General features: G+C 51.1%; 2 protein-coding genes across 6 annotated transcripts in view; one reads left to right on the top strand and one right to left on the bottom strand.

Moving 5' to 3' along the window:
• The window catches only part of TDRD10 (tudor domain containing 10), a 31,398-nt gene extending 23,892 nt beyond the window's left edge, over positions 1-7,506 (top strand). Inside the window, exons 10-13 of one of the 2 annotated variants that reach the window (XM_084824804.1) lie at positions 321-466; positions 1,075-1,229; positions 4,007-4,077; positions 5,545-7,506. In XM_084824804.1, coding sequence (XP_084680930.1) covers positions 321-466; positions 1,075-1,229; positions 4,007-4,077; positions 5,545-5,580 — 408 coding nt within the window. In that variant the 3' untranslated portion in view covers positions 5,581-7,506. The remainder of the gene's footprint in view (positions 1-320; positions 467-1,074; positions 1,230-4,006; positions 4,078-5,544) is intronic. The other variant, XM_084824805.1, reaches the window with a different exon arrangement.
• On the bottom strand, positions 7,323-19,711 carry UBE2Q1 (ubiquitin conjugating enzyme E2 Q1). 4 transcript variants are annotated; one of them, XM_084824801.1, is made up of 13 exons: positions 19,398-19,711; positions 18,435-18,539; positions 18,232-18,336; positions 16,157-16,207; positions 15,837-15,977; positions 13,243-13,327; positions 13,016-13,076; positions 11,909-11,999; positions 11,757-11,815; positions 10,510-10,558; positions 10,285-10,380; positions 8,975-9,041; positions 7,323-7,861 (listed from the first exon to the last, which is right to left on the bottom strand). In XM_084824801.1, the coding sequence occupies exons 1-13, from the start codon at positions 19,620-19,622 to the stop codon at positions 7,830-7,832; spliced, it is 1,167 nt and encodes a 388-aa protein (XP_084680927.1). In that variant the 5' UTR covers positions 19,623-19,711; the 3' UTR covers positions 7,323-7,829. The 4 variants fall into 4 exon arrangements, with proteins under 4 accessions (XP_084680927.1, XP_084680926.1, XP_084680929.1 ...); XM_084824800.1 differs by having other exon boundaries at positions 10,285-10,558; XM_084824803.1 differs by lacking the exons at positions 18,232-18,336; positions 18,435-18,539.
• Positions 19,712-21,281: the final 1,570 nt, after the last annotated feature.

Below are 21,281 nucleotides of genomic sequence, written 5' to 3'. Positions count from 1 at the left end.
CACACAATGCACCACAGTGTAGTTGACTGCGATTCATTGAGCTCTAACACACTTTGTATGGCCATCCCCTGGGCGAGCCAGTCTGGCTTGGGAAGAATGTAAATAAATGGCAGGATTCACCTTTGGTGGCCATTATGCATGTGACTGTTGGGAAAGAGGGGAAGTGAACCAAACTGAAATGAAGTTCCTTTTCGGTGGAGCATGAATTCTATGGGGGCTAGAAACCGGACTTTGGCCTGGTTTTGTGTGTTTGTTTTGTTTGTGAAAATTCAAGAGAAGCTGACATACTCAAGCGGCTGTTTTGGTGTTTTTAAATGAAGGAATGCCATCGAAATATGCAGATGCTCTTCACTGCCTTGGCAGAAGTAGAGTCTCAGTTGCCCTTCCTGGCAAAGCAGGATGTTCAGCGAGGGACACGATGCCTGGCAGAGTGCATTGTGGGGGACGAAGGCAACGCCTGGAACAGGTGAGAGGGATGTTAACTAATGTATCCCCTATTTGAGTCTGTGATGTCCATCAGGGGTGCAGAACCTCTTTCAGCCTGAGGGCGTAATTCCATTTGGGAGAAGCTCTGGGGGCTGCATTCCAGTGGTGGCTGCGGCCAAAGGGGCGGGACCAAAATACCAGCATATTTCAGCTTCAAGCTCTTCCTACCCGGAACTGAGCCTTAGGAGAGGCATTTTGGCCTTTTATAATGGGGAGAAAACTGCACCAAAGTCAGGAAACCACCCAATGATTGGGGGGGGGGGGCGGGGGGCGGCAGAGGAAAGGGGCAGGGCCATCTGCAGAACCCCAGAGGGCCGGATTGGACCCCCAGGTCTGAGGTTCTAGGCCCTGTTCAAGATGTTCATGAGTGGGCATAGCTGCCACTGGCTCGTTAGTCGTGATAGCTAAACAGAGGTTCCATGGGCAGTAGCAGTGTACCTCCCAGTAAAAGAGGCTGGGGACAAGCAGCAGGACATGCTCTGCTTCTGAGCTTCCCCAGGGCATCTGGCTGTCCCTTGTTTGAAACAGGATACTGGGCTAGAGGAAAATAAACGTGGAGGCATTTCTTGTTCCTTCCTACCTCCTCAGGTGTTGGGTTTTGGACAAGGTGGAGGATCTGGCCGTTGTGTTCTTCGTGGATTTTGGAAGCTCATCCACTGTCCCGCTGAACTCCCTCCGGAAGCTGGACAAGGATGAATTCTGGGTGATAAACCCTCTGGCCCAGCCCTTCGTGCTCCAGGAAGGTAGGAGGAGGGTCACAGTTCAGTGGGTAAAGAGGCCTTGCTTTGCATGCCGAATGTCCCAAGCTTGATTCCTGGCATCTCCTTTTAAAATGGCTCAGGTAGGCAGTGGGAAAGGTCGCCCTCTCTACTGCCTGTAGAAGTAGACCAGCCTCCTTCTTACCAGGTGAGTTGGGACTACAGCTCCCAGCATCCCTGGCCATGGTGGCAGGGGATGATGGGAGCTGTGGTCCAAAACATCTGATGGGCACCAGATTGGTGGAAGGGTGGAGTAGACAATGCTAGCACAGCCTTGTCCAGATATGAGAGACCTTGAGCCAATTTTGTCATCTCAGGAACACATGCAAGAACTTTTTAGAAAGAACTTCTCTAACCCCCCCCCCATCTCTAATAACAAGAACATAAATTACAGCCTTCTGTACACTCTTTACAAGTTGCCAGTAAATTACAACAGGAGATATTTTGCTATAAGAATTTGTGCAGACGCACTGGCCTATTTGCAGTGTGTGGTGATTTATATGTTTTTTGATGCTAAACTGTATGCACAGGCCTAGTGCAATGGGCTGTGATAGATGTTTTATCAGACAAAATTTTTATAATGTAAGAATGTGTTGCCATATATTATTATTATTATTATTATTATTATTATTAATAATCACAGCCCCCTGAAAAAGCCCTTAAAATAAAAAAGGAGGCCAAAACACATTGGGCTTTCCACAAATAAAATCTTTGCAACTGAGGTGTTTCTCTCCTTTTTGGGTCCCTGCTTTCCCGCTTTTGCACCCCTGGTATAGGTAGAGCAAAAGTCTGACATGGTTGTAAAGCAGATTCCAAAGTAAAGACTCTTAGAAGGTCATTTTAGCTGTAACACCTGGGATTCCTAGGGCGGTCTCCTCCTCCGAGGCCCACTTAGCTTCCATGATCAATTGGAATGGGCACGTTTGGGCAAGGGTGACCACCAGTATATAGCAGAGGTGCAGAACCTCTTCCACCCCAAAGGCCAAATTCCATTTCAGAGAAACTCTCGGGGGCCACATTCCAGAGGTGGGCAGAGCCAAAGGCAAAAAGGGCAGGATCAAAATAACCAGCAACACCAGCCTGTTTTAGCTTCAAGCTCTCACCACCAGTAGCTAAGCCTTGGGAGAAGCATTTCAACCTTTTAGAATGGGGGGGGGGGAATTGTGCCAAAGCCAGGAAACCAGCAAACACTCACCAGATGGAGAAAGGGACGGTACTTCAGGAAGGGACAGGGCCATCTGGGAAACTCCAGAGGGCCGGATTTGGCCCATGGGGCTGAGCTTCGGCACTCCAGTTTATAGGAACATTGAAAAGAACTCTCCGTAGCTGTGTCAGTCCGGCAAGTCTGTAAATGCAGAGAGCGTGGGGCGCTAGCTGTCTGTTGGGGCTCTGTGGTTCTTGGAGACCCTTCTGTATACTGCTCCATATCTAAAACAGATTTTGGAGCGGATTTTTGTAGGGCTGTCTCTGCACAGTGCTAAGGGTGCTGGGTCAAAACCTGACAGGGGGTGCTGTCCAGACCTAATGGGCAGCCGTTTCGGGATGCTTGTCTGCTTATCGAAGAAGCTGTTCAAGTCCAGTTTTTGAAAGCTGAGTGTTGTACATGAGAAGCAGGTGGTGGCAGGGGTTTGTGTGTGTCAGGAGTGAGTCAGATCCATCCCATGATGTAAACTTAATCTGCTCCTAGGAGTCCCTCCGAAATCTTAGTACTGTTACAGTGGTAAACATTTTGCCTGAGTTTCTATTCCGAGGAAGTATTCAAAGAAGCCATCTGAGGTGCCATCTTTTAAAATTTTATCAGGTCTCTTTTTCGGTTATGATACGCTTGCAAAATGTCTCTATAGAGTACATTTGGATCATTCAATTGCACTCAGTGCAGAATTAGCTATCTCCCCCCCCCCCCCGCTTCCATCCCCTACAAGTCCCAGAGCAGTGAGTGACTCATACAGAAAGGCGATAGGCAGGCCTCCAAGGGCAAGAATTCCTTCTATTAGTGATAATTGGGTGTGAGTGCCAATCATTTGTGTAGCCAGAATGGCACCATGCATGCATGAGAGGGAAAGTATCAGCGCGCTTAGGGCAGCCCTGAGGTTTGTAAAAGCCCCCCCCAAAACATTTTGGGGGGGGAACCCTTAAGGGGGCAAAAACAAAAACTCTACCCCTCAAACTGCTTTTGATGCTTTCGAACTGTGGTTCTGGAGAAGACTCTTACGAGTCCCCTGGACTGCAAGGTCAAATCAGTCAATCCTAAAGGAAATCAACCCTGAGTGCTCATTGGAAGGACAGATACTGAAGCTCAAATATTTCGGCCACCTAATGCAAAGAGAAAACTCCCTGGAAAAGACCCTGATGCTGGGAAAGATTGAAGGCAGAAGGAGAAGGGGACGGCAGAGGATGAGATGGCTAGATAGCATCACCAATGCAATGAATATGAACTTGAGCACACTCCGGGAGAGAGCGGAGGACAGGAAGGCCTGGCGTGCTGTGGTCCACGGGGTCACGAAGAGTCGGACACGACTGAACGACTGAACAGCAACAACAACAACCCCTAAAACCCATTTGGGACTGAACATGCCACAGAATACTGAGTGTAGGTTGTGTGGTAGAGGAGATGTAAAACTGGAGAGGAGTAGAAATGTGATGGCATATCCTGTAAGTGGGTATGACTGGTTTCCTAGAACCCTCAACAGCACTGCAATATTTTGCTACAGCTCTTCTGTTTAAAGAGTTCCTTTTGACGGATTTTCTGTCTTGTCCGGCAGAAGTTCTCCCACCTCAGGTCATGATGAGACAGATCCTGGAAGGAGAGGTGGTTGGTCCATGGCTGAGGGAGGTAAGACAAGGAAGCTGTTTCTAGAGCGTTTTTTCCCCTCTTGTTTTTCTTTTTTTAACTGAGGAGGAAAGAAAGGCTTTCTTGACATCCAGATGCTGATAATGAACTCCCCCCTCTCTCCTGAATGAAGATGTGTGACTGTTAACACCCCAAAAGATTTATTTTTAAACTGGAAAGAGGATGAGTGACATGGTCTTAGAAGAGGCAGAACCCCTTTCTTTCTGAGTCACTCTGCTGATTTGAAAGGACGTAATCTCCTGAATTGTGGCTGTGCCCACATGGAATGGTAAGCCAGGATGCTGGAGCATCCTGGTTTATCATGAATGAGAGGCGCTCCCATTCTGCGCCCCTCACCCCCCTAGCGTGACTATGAAACCAACCTGGGAGGGTCTGTTTTGCCTGTCGTCCAAACTAGGGCTCCTGGCTTGTTGCGTCCTCAACAAGCCAGGATTACAAACCAGATTTGTTCTTGAGTTTCCAAATCCTGGCTTGTTCTGGAGTAATAAGCCAGGATCATCCCCTGGTTTGGATGTTGTGCAAAACAAGCTTTCCCCCAACCTCTTGCTCTCCAGAGCTTCTGGACTGCAGCTTCCAGCATCCCTGACCATTGGCCATGCTGTCTGGGACTGACGGAGTTGCCCAAAACATCTGGAGGGCAAAAGCGCGAGCTAGGATTCTGGCTTTTTGTTGAGTGGAAACATGGCCTGTGACTCTCGCAGAGACATAATGGGCAGAATTCTTCCACAAAGGGCAATTTTGCAAAGTCTTTTGGCAGGGGCGGCCGTTCCAAACGTGCAATTTTCAAAATATCCACTTCCCAGTAGAGGGAGGGTCAGCATATCATGCAGGGATGTTGCACGCAGTCTCTTCTGGGCTTGTCAGAGCATTTGAATTTGCTTTCACACAGCAGGTTTGGGAATTACTGGATGCAAAAACACCATCTCCTCTGCATGCATGCTCTGAGGCTCCATGCAAGTTGGAGATTGCTCTATCGGCGTTTGCGTGTTTAAATCTTAATTATTGCTAAAAAAGGCAAGTTGTGCAGTCAAAACATTTGCAAAATGAGCATCTATGTAATCCTAACACTGTTGGGGCACTTTAATTTTCTGTCTGCTTGACATGAGAAACATAAACAGGGAGTTGAAACTTTATCCGCCTGTGTTCCTGTTCATCTTGACATAGACTTCTGCAAGCATTGCCAATCCTTTCTTTCAGACCTTGTATTTGCAGTCTTAAGGTCTAGTTTACCTTCATTCCCCCCCCTTCCCCCAAGCGCCAGAATCTTTCAAGCTGTTGGATTATTGCTGAAAACTCAACGGCATTGGACAATATACACAGTTCCTTTAAAAACACTGCGATGCAGGCATCCCTTTATGAGCTGGAGCAGGCGAACTGGGGTGGGGGTAGGTGGGGAAGAGAGCGTCCTAAAATTGTAAATAAAATTCTCTTTCTTGATATCTTTTACAGCCTCACATTTTGAAGTTTGTTCCCAAAGTGGACTAGGAGAAAGTTCTGTAACGAATCCCAGAGGGAAGCTGCTCATTCCAAGCTGATGAGCAACTCGATGGCTGTTCTGGGCTTGGGGGGCTGGCGGGGATTTTGTGTTAAAAGGGTTTTGATGGAGACATGTAAACCTACAGATGCTTTGCCTAAGATTATCTGATTCCCCTCCCCTCCTGCCCAACCCCCCTATTAATTTGTCTTTGCCTCTTAACGGTTTAGAATCACTTTCCTGAAGATACTCGTTTAACAAGGCATCTTAAGAGATTTCATGGAGGTGGGTGCTCCATTTTGCCTGTTTTTGATCCAGGACAGGGGTGGGGGCCTGCAGTCTTGGACATCTGGAAGGCCCCAACTGGTCCCTGACCATTGGCCATGGTGGCTGTTGGGTACCCAAAACATCTGGAAGACCATACTCCCCACTCCTGCAGTAGGGTTTATAAACATGTTTGTTTAAAGACACAGCAATTTCTACAAGGCAGTTTCTGTTTTCCCCCCACTGCAGTCTGTGTTGTCAAACAGATTGTGTTATGTATGTGAGGAGGAGGAATGAAATATTTAACTTTGCATTCTGGATACATTCTTTGTTTTGGAGGGGGAACATGTTCTTCCACGTCACTTCTACAATTAAGTTTATTAAACCTAGAATATGGCAGTTTGCTTTCTTTAAAAAATAATAATCTGGAAGTATATACTGTGTTGAGGAAGAGATGCTCGGCTTGATCTCTTCCTCTTTCCAATGCTGTGAGCCTTTAACTCGCTCGCCAAGGTGTTTATGCTGTTGCATTTCCCCATGGCTGGTAGAAATGGCCATAAAATTGCATTCTCCCTGAATGTGCCTGCCTTTTCCCCAAGTTCAGATGTCCCCTGCTGGTAGATGGGAAAGCTCCTCTTAAAAATCTGCTAATTTTAAAATAAGTGCTAGATCATTGAAAGAGAACTTTGGGAGCTTATGAATTTGATTGCTACTCTGGTCTGTTTCTAGAGGGAGAGGAATTTCTTGAAATTTTAGCCTGGCACAAGTTTAGGTGGGTGAATTTTGGCACAGGTTGTGCGTGTGCTGAACCTACTTCTATTTCTGGAAAACTGCCCATAAGAAATGAGTTAAATTACAACACAGCAGGCTATGATAAGCAGCCCTTTCCACGACTAGCCTGTCAGTACTGTTTTTAAAAAGGAAAATATATACACACAACACAGGCACTGTCAGGGTCTTGTGCGTGCCAAGCAGGTACAAAAAAATCAACAGTCAGTATGAAGCTCCAGGAAATCAATAGCCTTGGAATGCTTAAGACTGTAGCGCCTCCCCCCCCCCCCAAGTTTCTAGACCTCATGATTAGGTTTGACAGGAGGAGAGCCAGGCAAAAAGGGAACTACAGTGTACTACTTTGATCCCTGTTGGTACCAAATGAGCATGTGGGAAGCTACTTGATCTGGAATAGTTCTGTTTCAGGGCAGGGTTAATATTGGGGGGGGGGGATATGACACAAAGAACACAGTTCCACTGATACAGTGGCAGCAACTAGGATACGCTTCATGAATGTTAAGCCTGCTCATCCCACTGACAACTCGCATCTTCCTTTTTCTAGCAGGGAAGTGGGGTATGGAGGACAAGAGTGCTAAGAAACAGTGGGGGAAGGATTTAACAGCTGGGGCAGGTACGTGTGTATGGTGGGGGTAACTTGGTTGAACACCCCCACCACAGCTAGTTGCTACTCACTTTACAGAGGTAAGACCAGTCCCCCTTCAAATTAACAAATGTAATTGTTCTCCAAAGATACATTTTTCCCCATACACATCCATCATACACTGTAACCAAAAGAACAAAAAAAAGCAGTGTACATGAAAATAAGAAAATAAATTAAATCCGTAGCAGAGGGAGAGGCGGAGGTGCTCTGGGCTGCAGCAGAGCCGGAAGCTTCCAGCGATACAAGAGAATCGAGAGTTTCGTTTCTCTGTGTGTGTGTGTGTGTGTGTATGTGTGTGGTTTAATAAGAGTGGCTGGCTGCCAGGTACCCTGCCAGCCCAGGTCCAAGCGAGGCCCGAAGATGGCGGCCTGGCTGCTTGCGACAGTTTTATAATTCTGTAAAAGTCTGGCGGGAGCCGCTCGAAATAGTCTCACAAAACGGGTGGTGGGAGTCCTTGTCCCAGGGGTGGGGAGGCGACGAGGCGGCGTCCTTGACGGTTCCGAGTGCAGCATTCGGCAGGGAAGCCGAGATTGGTCCGTGGCTGCCTGGTGGGCTGTCTCTGCGCTAGCCGTCTTCCTTGGGAGGCGTGTACCAGCCTAAGAGTGAGAGTAAATGTGAGGATGAGGAAGGAGCAGGGCGGGGACACACGGGTTGCCGACGCAAAGGGTGAATGGAGCAAAGCTGCACGTACGAAACTGTCCTGGGTCTCCGATGTCATGCCTGTGGGCGCCCATGTGCTTGCAGACCCCTCGTCTGCGAGGCTCCCTGCCCCTCCTGATGTTTATTTTGTTATGATTTTTTCTTTCCACTGGGAGGCTGACCAGCCAAGTGCTGCCCTCCAGAGCCACACTTCTTTGGGTTCCAAAGAGGGGTTTTGTGTTTTGGAGCTGACCTCCCCGCCTCTGCCTCGCTCTCAGGTTCTAGGCAAGGGACTGTTCCTCTGGTCTCACCAGTCTGCCTCCTTGGGAATGGGTGTTTTGTGACCAGCCAGGCCCAGGATGTCGGTTTGGAGGTACTGACACCCCCCGCCCCGCCCCCGGTCTCTTCCCCATACTTGAATCCCACCAGGATCACTGCTGGAGCAGAGGCGGCAGCATGTTGAAGTGCAGGCTCAGAGTGAGAGGCGCAGTGCCCGCACAGGGCCAACTCCCCTTGAATCCTACTCATGAGGAAGACGGCACCCTTAAGTACTCCGGATTGGGGCCGCCCAGGAAGGGGTGGGGCAGCAACAGGGACTATAAAGCTGCTCAGTTGGAGCCGAACAGTTGCTGAAGCAACATCAAAATCCAGCTATGCTCCCACCACCTCCCTGCTGGACTGCTGTCCTGCATCTCCTGAGCCTTGGACTGGCCAGACTACAAGCTCTGGTAAGGCAGGATTTGACCCGCATAGCAGGGGTAGAAGGAATGGGGCAAGCTCAGTGGTGGAATCAATTACTATCTGACACCCTGCCCCAGTTCCAGGACCTACACAGCAGAATAAGCCGTAGAAAGGGCAAGTCTATTAACTCACCAAGCAAGTCTCCCCACCCCACCCCTAAAACAAGCCTCTGCCCCTCAAAACCCAGCTTCCAGGTGTGGTGCCTTGCTCCTTTTTTCTTCCGTTTCACTCTCCCTTTCCTTGCAAATGGATTTCAGACTGCCAGAGAGGCTCTCTGAACGTCTGCCCATCGAATTCCAACCCACGTGCTCCAAGATACTAGTCCTTACCATTCTTCTCGTGGATCTGGACCAGGGACTTGTAGGACTGCTGCGCTCTTGTCAGGCTGTACTGGTTCTGCAGGGAAAGAATGGGTCATCTTTTAAAAGCTCAGGAAGTTCCTCCTCTGTCTCCTACTACTACCACCACCCCAACTGCCAAGGTGCAGTAACCTTAGTTTAAATACTGGGAGTGGCCCATAGAAACACCACGACACCCCCCACCCTAGCCACCCCCCCCCCGAAAGCAAACGTTCCACCCCCAAACAGGAGGGTAATTCACCAGAGCCCTGTTCTCACGTTACGCAAACCGTAAGGGCACTGAATAAGCATGAGCTATTCGCTGGCAAGAGCAGCTAGAAGGGAACATACTGTATCTGTCCTGAAAGCGCTGCCTGCGAGCTACTGAGCCCAACTTAACTCCTTGTTTTTGGCACGCAAAACCCTTAACGATTTGGAACCCAGGTCCCTCCCCCATTACCAGCCAAAAAGGGCTTCTCTGACAGCTTTGGAATCCAGCTTTTCCCATCTGCCTTTGGTCAAAAGAGCAGGCTGTATCTTTAAACAGTTACTGCCCTCCCTTTTAAATCGTAACATTTTTTTCGCCTGGAGCAGGAATTATTTTAGTTTTAAGCAGCTTGTTTTAGTTTTACAATGCTTAGATATTGGTTTTAAAATGCTGTTCTGACCCCTTGTAAGCTACCTTGGGAACACGTTGATTTTGAAAGGTAGCATATAAATACTTAAAAGAAAAATAGACACACACACAAGGGGGTGTTCACACAACATGCTAACATGGGTTGTTTGTACCATGGGTTAACGTGTTGTCTGAACCCAGGACATTTTCTGTAGGGTGGCTTGTTAACCATGCAGTGTGGCTTATTTTTCTCAAACAAGCCAGCTTGAGAAGCCATGGTTTGTTGTTGGGTTGTTCAGGGTGGTTAACAAGCCACCCTGCAGAAAATGTCCCGAGTTCAGACAACACGCTAACCCACAGCTGAACAAACAAGCTACACTCAGCCACTGAGTGTGGGTAAGCATGTTGTGTGAACAGCCACACACACAAAGAGTAGGGGGCCAACGCAAGGACTGCACATGCCTACCAATCTGTAGTAGTCTCATGAGCAAACCGATTAAAAAACGTTCTGGAAAAAAACCTCTTGAAATCCAATCCCACCCAAACTGATGGAGGTGTGGAACTTCTGCAAGAATAGCTCCGAGCAGAGGGTTTCAGCTTCGCCAGAGCTTGGAACGGCAGATACGTGATTCTCTGCAGCAGGAGTAGAGGCTGGGAGGTCACCCTGACACTTGCCCCAACTTACTTTGTTGGCGCCAAACTGGACCCTGGCTTTGCCTTTCACCAGTGTGGCACTGATCTGCATGATCACGGACTCCACTGAATAAGCGCTGCTCCAGCCCTGGAAGGGCAGAAGGCAAGAAAGAGAAAGGGTGGGGGGAATAATTCCTGCGAGAGGGAGGTCGCCAAAGCCCAGCCCAGTGCACCAAAAGCGGGACTTGCAGCCTGCTCCCAACACGCCCTCGCTCACCTGCTTCGTCAGAAGTTCCATACAAATGGCTCCTCCACCCAGGACGTACCTTGGAGGAAAGGCCAGGGGCAGGGGGAAGAGAGAAAACGCACACTTATGTTAACCCAAAAATTCTGGGTGGGGGGAATTCTCCTAAAAGGAGAGCAGCTGACTTAGTTCCTTCTCAATCCTCTGCCGTGCAATTGCAGCCCTCTGGCTGTTCCCCGTCCCACCCTATCTGGCTATGATGGATCATCCCCACTAAGACGATCTGTCCAGGAGAGAGCAAGCATGCCCTTCCCAACATGTCTGGAAGGAGTTGCTGCAGCTTGATCCCCAGGCACGTCCCTTCACCGGGCGAGGGAGGAAGGCACCTTTCAGCTTCCTTCCCAGCAGCACAGATGCCTTGTCTTAACCTTTAAAAGTGCCTTGTCCCCCTCCTCTTTCTCTCTGGTCCGCTTTGCATGACAGGCTGGCTCACCCCATGGTTTGTAGCAGGGTGATGCGATGGTTGTTTAACCCTCAAATAACCCATGGTGGTTGGGTTTGCACAACACGGCCACCCTCCAATCGGGGACTGCATACTCAACATGGCGCCTGGCACGTGCCGCACCTTATCGGGGGTTAAACAGCCCACAGCGAGCCTGGCGTGTTGTGCAAACCAGGTCTTTCTGTCCTTTCTTGGTTGTGACCTCTGCTCCGCCCTCTCCACCACCCTCAGCTACTCAGGTCTCCTGCTCCCTCAAACTCCTCTGCCTTTTCTGTTTTGCTGTATCTTACGCCTGGAATACCAATGTGCTACTACCGCCACCCCCCCTCAAATCCCTCCTCAGAACCCACCTTTTCCACCTTGGTCTTTTCTTTCCTTCCCATCTCCCTTTTCACTTTTGTATCGTGTCTATTAGAATGCAGGCCATTCTGTTAAATTGTCAGCTGCCATGAGTACAACGACAGAAACAAAGTATATAAATGTAATTAAGAAAGCAGGAGATGGATTGGGTGTGTGTGTGCATGTGGGTGTGTGAATTTCCTGCCTTCAACCAACAAGCTCATACTTTGGCTGCACTGTAAAGTAGTGATGAACAACCTGCCTCTGAGCCTATGCAGAGTGCCTTTCCTTGGCAACTCCAGCAGGGCCAATCTCCACACACTTGGGAACAGAGGGCAAGTCTTTCAAGATGGTGCTAAGCCCCCAGCTCAGAAACTGAGCTGGGGTAGCCAAACCAGGCAGACTGTGGCGAAACCAGATATGGGGATCGGACACTTACCCTCCCGACAGTACAGGAGACACGACCCTTACGAAGGGCGGGTCGAAGGGGAAGTTGTCCTGAAAAGAAAAGAGCAAAGCTGAGCACACTGCTTTTCCCTTCCTTTTACCCGCTCGCTGCCGCCTCCTGCTGCCCCTCCCCGCCAGCCTGACCTTAAATGTAAAGTTGAGGAGGATGAAGTCTGTCCCCTCTTTCTCTTTGAGGATCTGTAGATCACTGTGCAAGGCACTGTCCTCATCCACCCTGAAAAAGAGAGAAGGCCTAGTAGTCAGAAGACTGAGCTCATTGCCCAAACAACAACTGCAAAGGCTCTCTAGACCTGGCTGGCCAGGGTTCAAGTTGGTCAAACCTACTTTGTATTGTACTAGAACCAGTAAGATCCACCAGCCGGAGCTAGGTGGCAGAAGGCATTTAGGTCGGGTTGACACAGAAGCAACAAACCGCGGTTAATGTGAACCGTGGCTTAGAGTCATGTGCTAATGCAGCCAGAGATAGCTTGCCTCTGAACTGGTTCACATATGACACTAACACAGGCTGTGCCTCGTTGGATTCCACGTTGTGATCTGTGAAGTGGCCGTGCTAAACCCTGGTTAACCACAAATAACCCAGAGAAGTTTTGTTTTGTTTGGGGTTGTTGTTTGTGAACTCTGGGTTGTTTCAACCATGGCTTGTTGTTATGTGCGAACCCAGACCTGTGGGTTGTTCATGAGTTGTTTCACCAGGTGACAGAAGTGGTGGGCAAGAACGGTCAGAAATACCTAGACGTTCTACGTGGCAGTACTAGAGCGCCGCAAAGGCATTTGGGATGCAAGGCGGAAAAGAGAGGAGGAGGGAGGGAAACCATCGGGGACTGAGGAAACAAACCACTGTTGGTTCTATTGTCTGCCAGGCAAACCTTGGGTAGGGCAACAAACCCTGGGTTAAGTAAACCCTGGGTTAGTTATGTGCAATCCAGGTCTTGAAATTAAAGAACAGCCTGCCTCTGAGCAAATTCCGAGGGATTTGTAACTAAACAGAGCTCACAGTCCTTTCACCTAAAAGTCTGTTCCTGGTTACTGAGCCCTCCGCATATCAGTAGCCTAAAAGGGGTGAGAAAAGTCGTTGTTGCTTAATCTTCCAGCTGCCTATCTTTAGTCCAGGCGCCTTGTTACTTCTCCATTTCTGCCCTGGTTTTGTGGTGGTTCTTGGGATACAACGTAGCATGCACGCTTATGTAAATACACACATACAATGGCACGCACGACCAGTCAGGCCCTTACTTCAGGAGTTTGACATTCCAGTCATACAGGCTGTCATTCACTAGTTCAACTGCATAGTTTCCTGCAGGAAGAGACAAGGAATGGGGTCAGCCTTGCAGAAGATAGGGAGTCACAGACCACCAATCAGGCAGCCTTGGCCTGCGATCTCCCCCCAGCCGCTCTGACCCATGACAGCAACCGCCTGGCTCCTCGCCTCAAGCGCCCACACCCCTGGGCCAGATACTTACCCCCCTTGAAACTTGCCGATCGGTAAATATCCCTGAGCTCCTTCATTAGCCGGTCGGTGGCCTGCACAGACCCAGACACTGCCCCCTGAGAGAGAGAGCGAGGAGGAATCTTGTCGTTACGCCCGCCTCGCTAGCAAAACGGACAGCTCAGCCCCGTGCCCATTACGTATGGCGTGGCTAGAGACAAGCCTGTCTTCCTTTCGTCATATGAGAACTTTGAGAGGGGGGGCGTTCAATGAAACGAACTGGCAGCAGAGTCAAAAGGGGGCCAAACAGAAGCGACTTTTTCAAGCTACACAGAATTGATGTGTGAAATCGGCTGCTACAAGGTGTGGCGACAGCTACTCGCTTCAGTGGCACTTAGACCAATTTGTGGAGTCGGAGAAGGTCTACCAGTGACTGTCAGGCAAGACAGAGAAGTGAAAACTCCCAATTCAGAAGCAGCATACCACCAAATAACCTGGAGGGGCAGCAGGGGAAGGGTGTTGCCACCTTCACACCTTGTTTGTGGGCTTCCTGACAGCATCTGGTTGGCCACCGTAGGAAGGAGCATACTAGACTAGATGGATTGCGTGTCTGATCCTGCAGGACGGTTGTGATGATCTTAACCCACCCAAGATACAAGTTTCTAGCAGGCAGGAAAGCAGGCAGATTGCAACAGGTATCGGGGAGAGTGAAGGAAAAGTTGCTAGTCTGCAGCACACACACACGCCCCGTCCAAATCTCCTTGCATGCATAAAAGCAACATGCTAGGGAGAAGGTGTCTAGTTATTCCTCACGCAGGGAGATTTGGGAGTCAGGATCTCTTCAGACCAAGTTATCGCCTTGCCACAACATGCATTCTGGACATGTTGAATGTTCCACGCCAAAACTGCACGCCCGAGTAAGCTCTAAGCACCTTTCAGAAGCTGAGCACAGACGTTTTCATTTGGTGAGGGGAGGGGGCTAAAGTAATTTTTCTTGTATGCTTTCTATTAACTGCAATCTTTAAATAGATAATGTAATATAAAAAGAAAACCTTCAGCTTGCAGAATAGGATGGTAGCAAACTTTTTAAAAACTAAGCATATAATTGTCTTAAATATGGTGCAGAGCAGACCACACCTGATGGACACAGTCATTTCAAGTCTTATTATTTTTAGCAACAAAATGGCTGTTATTAAGATGGGTATGGGGTGTCTGGGAGGGAGGGCGTGTATATTTCAAGGGCCTGGCTCTGGGGCAATGTGTCTGTGTGCCCTGCAGAGAGACATCTTGCACCCCCTGCCTGTGAGAGCCAGGCCACCCGCTGTGGGGTGATCAGGGCAGGGTGAACTCCTGCTTCTTGATGTTTCTTGTTCGTCCTTTTAACACTGACTGCCATCCATTCTGTTTATCCCATTCGAAGCATTCCTTTATTTAAAAGTTATTTATGAATCGCTTACATAAAGCAAATATCTAAGCAATGTACAGAGGATAAGATTACATCTCGCCTTTCCCTGCTCTTGTAAGGAACCTGTCAGGATCGACATTGAGCCCATAGAATCCCAGAGTAGTTCTGATTCTGAGGAAGAGCAGCCACTCCTGGGAGAGGAGCGCGCTCCTCTTTCCCAGGGCGAACAGCTGACGGAGATTCCTCCCACCAACATTCCTAGCTTAGATAGCAGTCCTGGGAGTGAGAGAGTGCGGGAAGCAGACTTGCTGGACGCGCGACGCCGACGCAGGGAGCGGCGCCAAATGGAGGGCGCGGAAAGGAGGCGTAGTGCCCGGATGGCGCGCAAACAACGGTTGCGCCCAGAAGATCCAAGGGAAAAGGGGAGGGACTCTCCCTAGCCCATAAGTTCAGGGGTCTGCCAGTGATTCCCTTTCAAACGGGGACCAACTGTTCCAACTTAGGGCATAGGTACTCTGCTGCTCATATCTAGTTGCTAACAGTAGAGTTGTTAAGTTGTAAAAGAGGAATAAAGCTTTGAAAAGAATCCCTTTGTCTGTGTCTGGACTTGGCTACTGGATTAGACTGAGAGAGGCCTCCAAGGAGCCCTTGACATAACCCAAGGCAGCTTACATGGTCCTCCTCCTAATTTTATCCTCACAACAACCTTGTGAGGTAGGTTAGGCTGAGAGTCAGGGACGGGCCCAAAGTCACCCAGTGAGCTTCATGACCTGAGTGGGGACTGGAATCCAAGTCGTCCCAGTCCAACACTCTTAACTCTACATCAACCAATAAATGGCAAAAGCTGGCTGGGCAGTCGAAAATGAATCTGGGAGTTTCCAAAACTCAGTGGTGGTCGTGGTGAGTTAGCCCTACCCCCATTTCTGTGGGGAAGGATCCAATTTCCGTCTCCTTCTGCAGCATAGATCCCTCCTGCAACGTCAGGAAGAATTCAGAATCCCAGATACTCCAGGGCAGTTCCTCCTCTCTCCTAATCTCAAGTGAGAAGGATCCAACAGCTGTTCTGCATCCATAGAAGCACCCCTGACAAGCACCGGGTCCTTGGGGGAGCCCCACCCGGTCCTGATGCCAAAGGGAAAGGCAGGCTTTGATGTTCAGGCCTTCCTTTCCACTCCACAAGCCCCCTCCCCCCCCACCTCGCCCTCCCGCCAGGTGACACGTACATTTAAGTAATCTTGCCTCTGGTTCTTTTTAATTTTCTCGAGGATAGCGAGGTTCTCCTTGCCAATGCCATCGTCTTCCGCCTTTTTTCCTTCGGCCGGCTCTTCCTCCTTCATCTCATAGTGGTCGAGCTCTTCCGTGTCCTTGGGGGATGAGAGGAGAAAATGAGCTCATTTTCTCAGTCTTGGAACTGAGCTGTGCCGGCTGTGGAATTTCTGAAGGGGGAGGAATGGCTGTCGCCTTGAGGCTCAGTAGACATGAGGTGGGAGACGGGAGCTCCACCTTTGAGGGGGCGGGGGAGTAGTTTAAATGGGCCCCGTACCTCTGGCATCTCCTCATCTTCCTCTTCGGAGGACACTTCTTCCTGTGTGCTCTATGGAACAAAAGAGGACGGCAGTCACAATTAACTACTGAGAGATCCCACATCTTCCAAAGGACTATCAGCTTCAGTCAGCGGTGGGCAACTTGTACGCCAAAACATCTGGAAGGCCAGAACACTCAGCATCCCTCTCCACTGGCTATGCTGCCGAGGGCTGAAAACATCTGGAGGGCCACAAGTTACCTATCCCCTTAAGTGCTGTCCTGCAGAGGAGGAGACAAGGTGCTCACTCAGAGACAACAGCTGCCGCCTTAAGAGCGCAGAAGCAGCAATAGAGCATAGGTCCGGCCCCACTCTTCCTCTCCCCTGCTTTGCCTGCCGTTCTCCAAGGGAGAGGCGGCAGCAGCTGGCAACCCTGCTGGTGTCATCAAGATGGTATTCCACAAGGGAACCAAACGATTGATCCGGAGTTAACTACCATCCCCAGGCCCACAGTGATAGGAACTAATGGGTTAGAATCCCCTCATCATCCTTGAACCCTGCGCTAAAGTTTGCTTGTAAACAGCCACTCACCTGATGGCTTGTGAGAGAAGCTTACTGCAGGGTGGTCCTTCAGGCTTTGTAGTCCCGCCCCGCCTTGACCATTCTGACCACAAATACAACATGGCAGACTGTACACACTGCTCGTAAAACTGTTTCCATTCAAGCGGGTTATTTCGTAAGCGTTTTGTAAGGTTTAAGAACTGGTGCCTGAGTTCCCTTTCTCCCCTCTTCCCTCACTATCCCTTTTTCCTTTTGTGTCATATTTTTAAGCCTGAAGGCAGAGGCTGTTGTGTTTGATACTGATATCATGTAAGCCATTCTGGGAGCCTTTTCGGCTGAAGAGCAGGGCAAAAAACACTTCGAATAAATAAACAGATAAAGCACCAGCAGCCCGACAGAGAAAAGAACCACATCTTTTCCAGTTCACAAGTATTTCTCTGGCTAGTCACTTGGAGACAATTCTTTACTACTAAAAAGGCAAGCTGCCTTACATGTTAAGTCAAACAATGACTCTGCTTCTGCTGGTTATGTTGTTTGTTGTGGGTGTGTTTAAAAAACTGTGGTTATTGTTTTACTGGTTTTATGGTTATCAATTAAAAAATTTCACTGCTGAACCACATTGAGAACCCCTTGGGTACAACAGCAGGGCCAGTGCATGCTAAAATAAATTAAGCAAACATGTCTGTGGGTGCAGATCTGAAAAGGGCAGGCTTACCCATAGGTGCTCACCTGTGGTGAGTTAAGAATTGTCTCTAGGTGACCAGCCGGGGAGGTATTTGTGAATAGGAAAAGATGTGGTCCTATTTCTCTCTCTGGTTGTTGATGGACTGCAAGTGGTATAAATGGGCATGTGAGCAATCCTGTTTGCACGCTAGGCACTTAAACTGCTGTAGTGGCACAAAGGTTCATACAGAGATTGAGGCCTAGATTATATGGGTTATTCCATGGTGAGTGGATGAGCAAAGGATTCTATACGGGGGGGCAGGGGAGTTGATTGGGTGACCTTTGAGCCTCATTTGGATCTGGCAGCCTCACAAAACATCCTCCTTGGTTTTTAAAACTGGCTTACAGCCCCGGTGCATCAGCTGTGAACTGCAATGGAGATTCAGCCTGTGCTATAGCCAGCGCTGCAAGGAGGGCATGTTGACAGGGGGAAGGGCCCCTGCTTGGCCTGCAGAAGACCTCAAGTTCAATCCCTGGAACTTCCAGGCAAGTCTGGGAAAGAGCCCTGCCTGCAAACCCAAAAAGCTGCTGCTGGTTGGTGTAGACCATCCTCCCCCAAGATGTTGCCCTCCAGATGTTTTGCACTGCAACTCCCATCATCTGCAACCATGGGTCATGCTGGCTGGGGCTGATGGAGCTTGTAGTCCCACACAGCCAGAGGGTGCCAGGTTAGGGTGTAGGCCCAATGGGCTGACTCGGAGCTGGATGGACCAATGGGCTGACTCGGTATGAGGCACCTTGCACCACCACATCCAGCAGCATCCAGGATGGGGGTGTTGCTTGGCATGGGAGGCCAGGCCAGAGAGCTTTACCTGCTCTGCAGGCAGAGGCTGGTCCAGCATCTCGACATCTGGATGCTGGGGAAGGTTGTAGAGTTTGCAGAGGTCTGAAATGAGCCGCTTCAGGTGCTGCAGGAGCTTCCCAAGGAGAAGAAGACAACAAAGGTTAGAGGGCCCGCTCCATGCTTCATGCAGCACAACAGACTCCCCTCACAGGAGGGCTTCCCCTGCCTCACCAGCGTGTTGCCTTTCTTCACGTCGGCTAGCCTCTCCAGGATTGCCGCCAGGTTGGGGTCGTCTGATTCCACGGACCATATTGGGGGGACAGCTGGATAGGACTCCTAGAGAAAGGGGGCACGAAGAGGGGCCTGAGAGGCAGAGTCTGGCAGGGGTAACCAGACCCAGCAGAGCTGCTGACCTTCGCAGCCTCCTGCCACAGTCCGTTCTGGCCAGGCAAAAACAGTAATGACACCCAAATGAAAGGGCCAGTTCAACCAGCCTGCCTCCCTAACGGGATGAGATCCAGCAGGAGATGCTGCCTTAGAAGTGTGAAATGCCCTCAGTAAAAGATCCTAATCAGGGGGACAGCCCTCCCCCTTGACCTGCACAGGTGTCTGGAGTCCCCAGTCTTAATCAAGGGGCGGGGAGGTATAGAGCAGGGGCAGTCAGCTTGGGGTCCTCCAGAAGTTTGGCCTACAGCTCCCATCAGCCCCATCCAGCATAGCCCATGACCAGGAGTCATTTGAGCTGTCGGCCAGAGAGTGGCTACAAGCTGCCTACCCTTGGTGTACAAGTAGCCTTCTGCCAACTGGTGCGCTCCAGATAGATTGGACTACACCACCCAGTCTCCCTGGCCACCATGGCTGGCTGGGGGATGCTGGGAGGTGTAGTCCAACATACCTGCAGGGCAACGGCAGCAAGCGCATCTCTGCTTCCGTTGACAACCTCCTGGCCTTCCCAGGTTTTTATTCTTAGCTCAGGGCTCCCATCAGCCCAGCCAGCAGGGCCAATGCTCAGGGCCAACAGGAGCTGTGGCCCGACCCCGATCGCCCCCGCGCTTCATCAGGCCCCGCCTCCCTCCGTCGCCCTCTTCTGGCCCCGCCCCCGCCAGACCCGCCCCGCCCCCCGCGAGGCGAGAGCGAGGGGGCCGCCAGCCAATTACACGCGCCCCTTCTTCCCCTCGCCCTGCGGCGCCTCACCGTGATGTTGCCATGGATACGGACGGGCCCGCCGCCGCCCGGGCCGGGCAGGAACTCGCAGCCCAGCTCGTCCGGGCAGGCGCGGGCGATGCGGAAGCGCTCGTGGCCGCGGTGGAAGATGGACTCGAGCAGCCGCAGCTCCCGCCTCAGCAGCGCGCGCCCCGGCCCCGGCCCCGCCCCCAGCACGGCGCCAGGCCCCGCCCCGCCCGGCCCCGAGCGCTGCATCTTCCCATCGAGCGGCCCGCCGCGGCCCCCGGGCCCCCCGCGTCCCCCCACACCGCAAGATGGCGGCCGCGAAGGGCCCGCAGTCGGAAGTGACGAGCCGCATCCTGCTCCTCCCCTGCCGGCGCGGGCGGGGGAACGGGCGGGGCCGGGGCCGCGCTCGCACCGACGCCGTCGCCATAGAGACGGCCATTTCCGGTCCGAGGCAGAAGTGGGTTTTTCTTTCGGAGGCTTTGACCGCAGAAGGGGCTGTGGCCTAGAGCGGTGCTGGCCTCTCTGCCCAGCCGTATAAAGTCGTGGCGGGGTTCATCTTTCCATCGTAGCTGCTATATTCTAAAATAATAACCATAGTGGAAAGTATCGGAGGCCTTCGCCATAGAGATGCCAAGGCCTAGAGCGGCGCCATTTCTCCGTCGTAGAGAAAAATGCACAATAGAGACTCGATTTTGCCTAGAGCGGCGTCACGCTCTGCGGAATGGCGGGTCCCCCCTCCCGGAAGTTCAGGTATTGCGCGTCGCTGAAATGTGCTCGTGTCTTTCCCTCCCTGCCTATTTCAGGCGAGCGTCGTCGCCGCAAGAAAGACTGGAGAAAGGCCGGAGACGAAAGGCCCTAAGCGGGAGTGACGACAGCAGGCGGGCGGAAGTGCGCAAAAAGGCCTCGTGCCCTGAAAGGGGCGTGAGAAGCGAAAAACGCGCGCCCAAGCGACGTCACGTAGGGACCCTTGACTGAAAGCGCCGCGCTTCCCTTTGCCGGGTTGATGTCCGCGTCTGAAAGTCTGACGCAGACAGGTCGGGGCGCGGGAGGACGCCCGCTTAGTGACGTCAGAGGCGGAGTGGCCAATGGCGTGGTGAGAATGGGGTCCCCCTGACGTCATAGTGAGGGATCGCCGCGGGGCAGTGCCTTCCTCAGCCTGACGCCCTCCGGACGGGCTGGACTGCAGATCCCATCATGCTCCGCCAGCATGGCTGGGGATGATGAGATTTGTGATCCAGCCTGACTAGAGGGCGTCAGGCTGGGGAAGGCTGCCCCGTAATGTGTGGACATCAGGAGCCGCACACCCTGGGGCAGAACCCTTGCAGTATCGGGCCCACGTTGTCCCACTATCATGTTCCCAGCAGTGGATAACCAGATGCCTCCTAAGTGCCCATGAGCACAGGCATGAGAGGAGCTGCCTGGGTCCCATCCAGCATCTGGGCATAGAGGTTCCATTAGCTGTCATGCCTAATCAGCACAGAGCCAAGCAGGGAACGTAATTTAAGGAGCTCTTGTCCACGCAAAGGTACTCATCGGATAGTGTCAATCGACAGCAGGGCTTCCCTTCCCTAGGCAGATGCACATTGTGCAGCTCCTATACTCAATCCTACTGCTTGCTATTTTGTGACATTTTGTCATCTGGTAGCAGTAGGGTGGCTGTGTGCCCTACTTTACAGACCTCTTATTTGAAAGGCTGTCAAAGAACAGGGAAGGGGTCCTCTGCTTGAAGGGCTGTCTAGTCCAACTCTGCTTTAAAGTTAAAGAATCCCAAGGAGGGAGGGGAGATTAGGGGCCTTGAAATTGCCCATCCACAGGTAGCAGCACCTGGACAGCAGACTGAGCACTAGGGTGAGATGTATTGTGTTACTATTTAAATTATAGCAATGGTTTCTAAATGTTCATCTACAA

Source organism: Heloderma suspectum, chromosome 17 (assembly GCF_057233095.1).
Source record: "Heloderma suspectum isolate Gila_16-S chromosome 17, 16-S_ref, whole genome shotgun sequence".
In the NCBI taxonomy this organism is placed as follows: Eukaryota; Metazoa; Chordata; class Lepidosauria; order Squamata; family Helodermatidae; genus Heloderma; species Heloderma suspectum.
Note: the sequence above shows the minus strand (reverse complement) of the source record. Positions and strands in the feature narration are given on the sequence as shown.

Excerpts from the sequence above, each read along its gene's own strand:
- UBE2Q1 (XM_084824800.1), bottom strand. The coding sequence starts at position 19,622 with ATGCAGCGCTCGGGGCCGGGCGGGGCGGGGCCTGGCGCCGTGCTGGGG. Across the intron at positions 13,328-15,836 it reads AGAGGCAAGATTACTTAAAT|GGGGCAGTGTCTGGGTCTGT; the intron begins GTACGTGTCACC and ends TCTCTCTCTCAG. Across the intron at positions 9,042-10,284 it reads TCCAGTTTGGCGCCAACAAA|AACCAGTACAGCCTGACAAG; the intron begins GTAAGTTGGGGC and ends CTTTCCCTGCAG.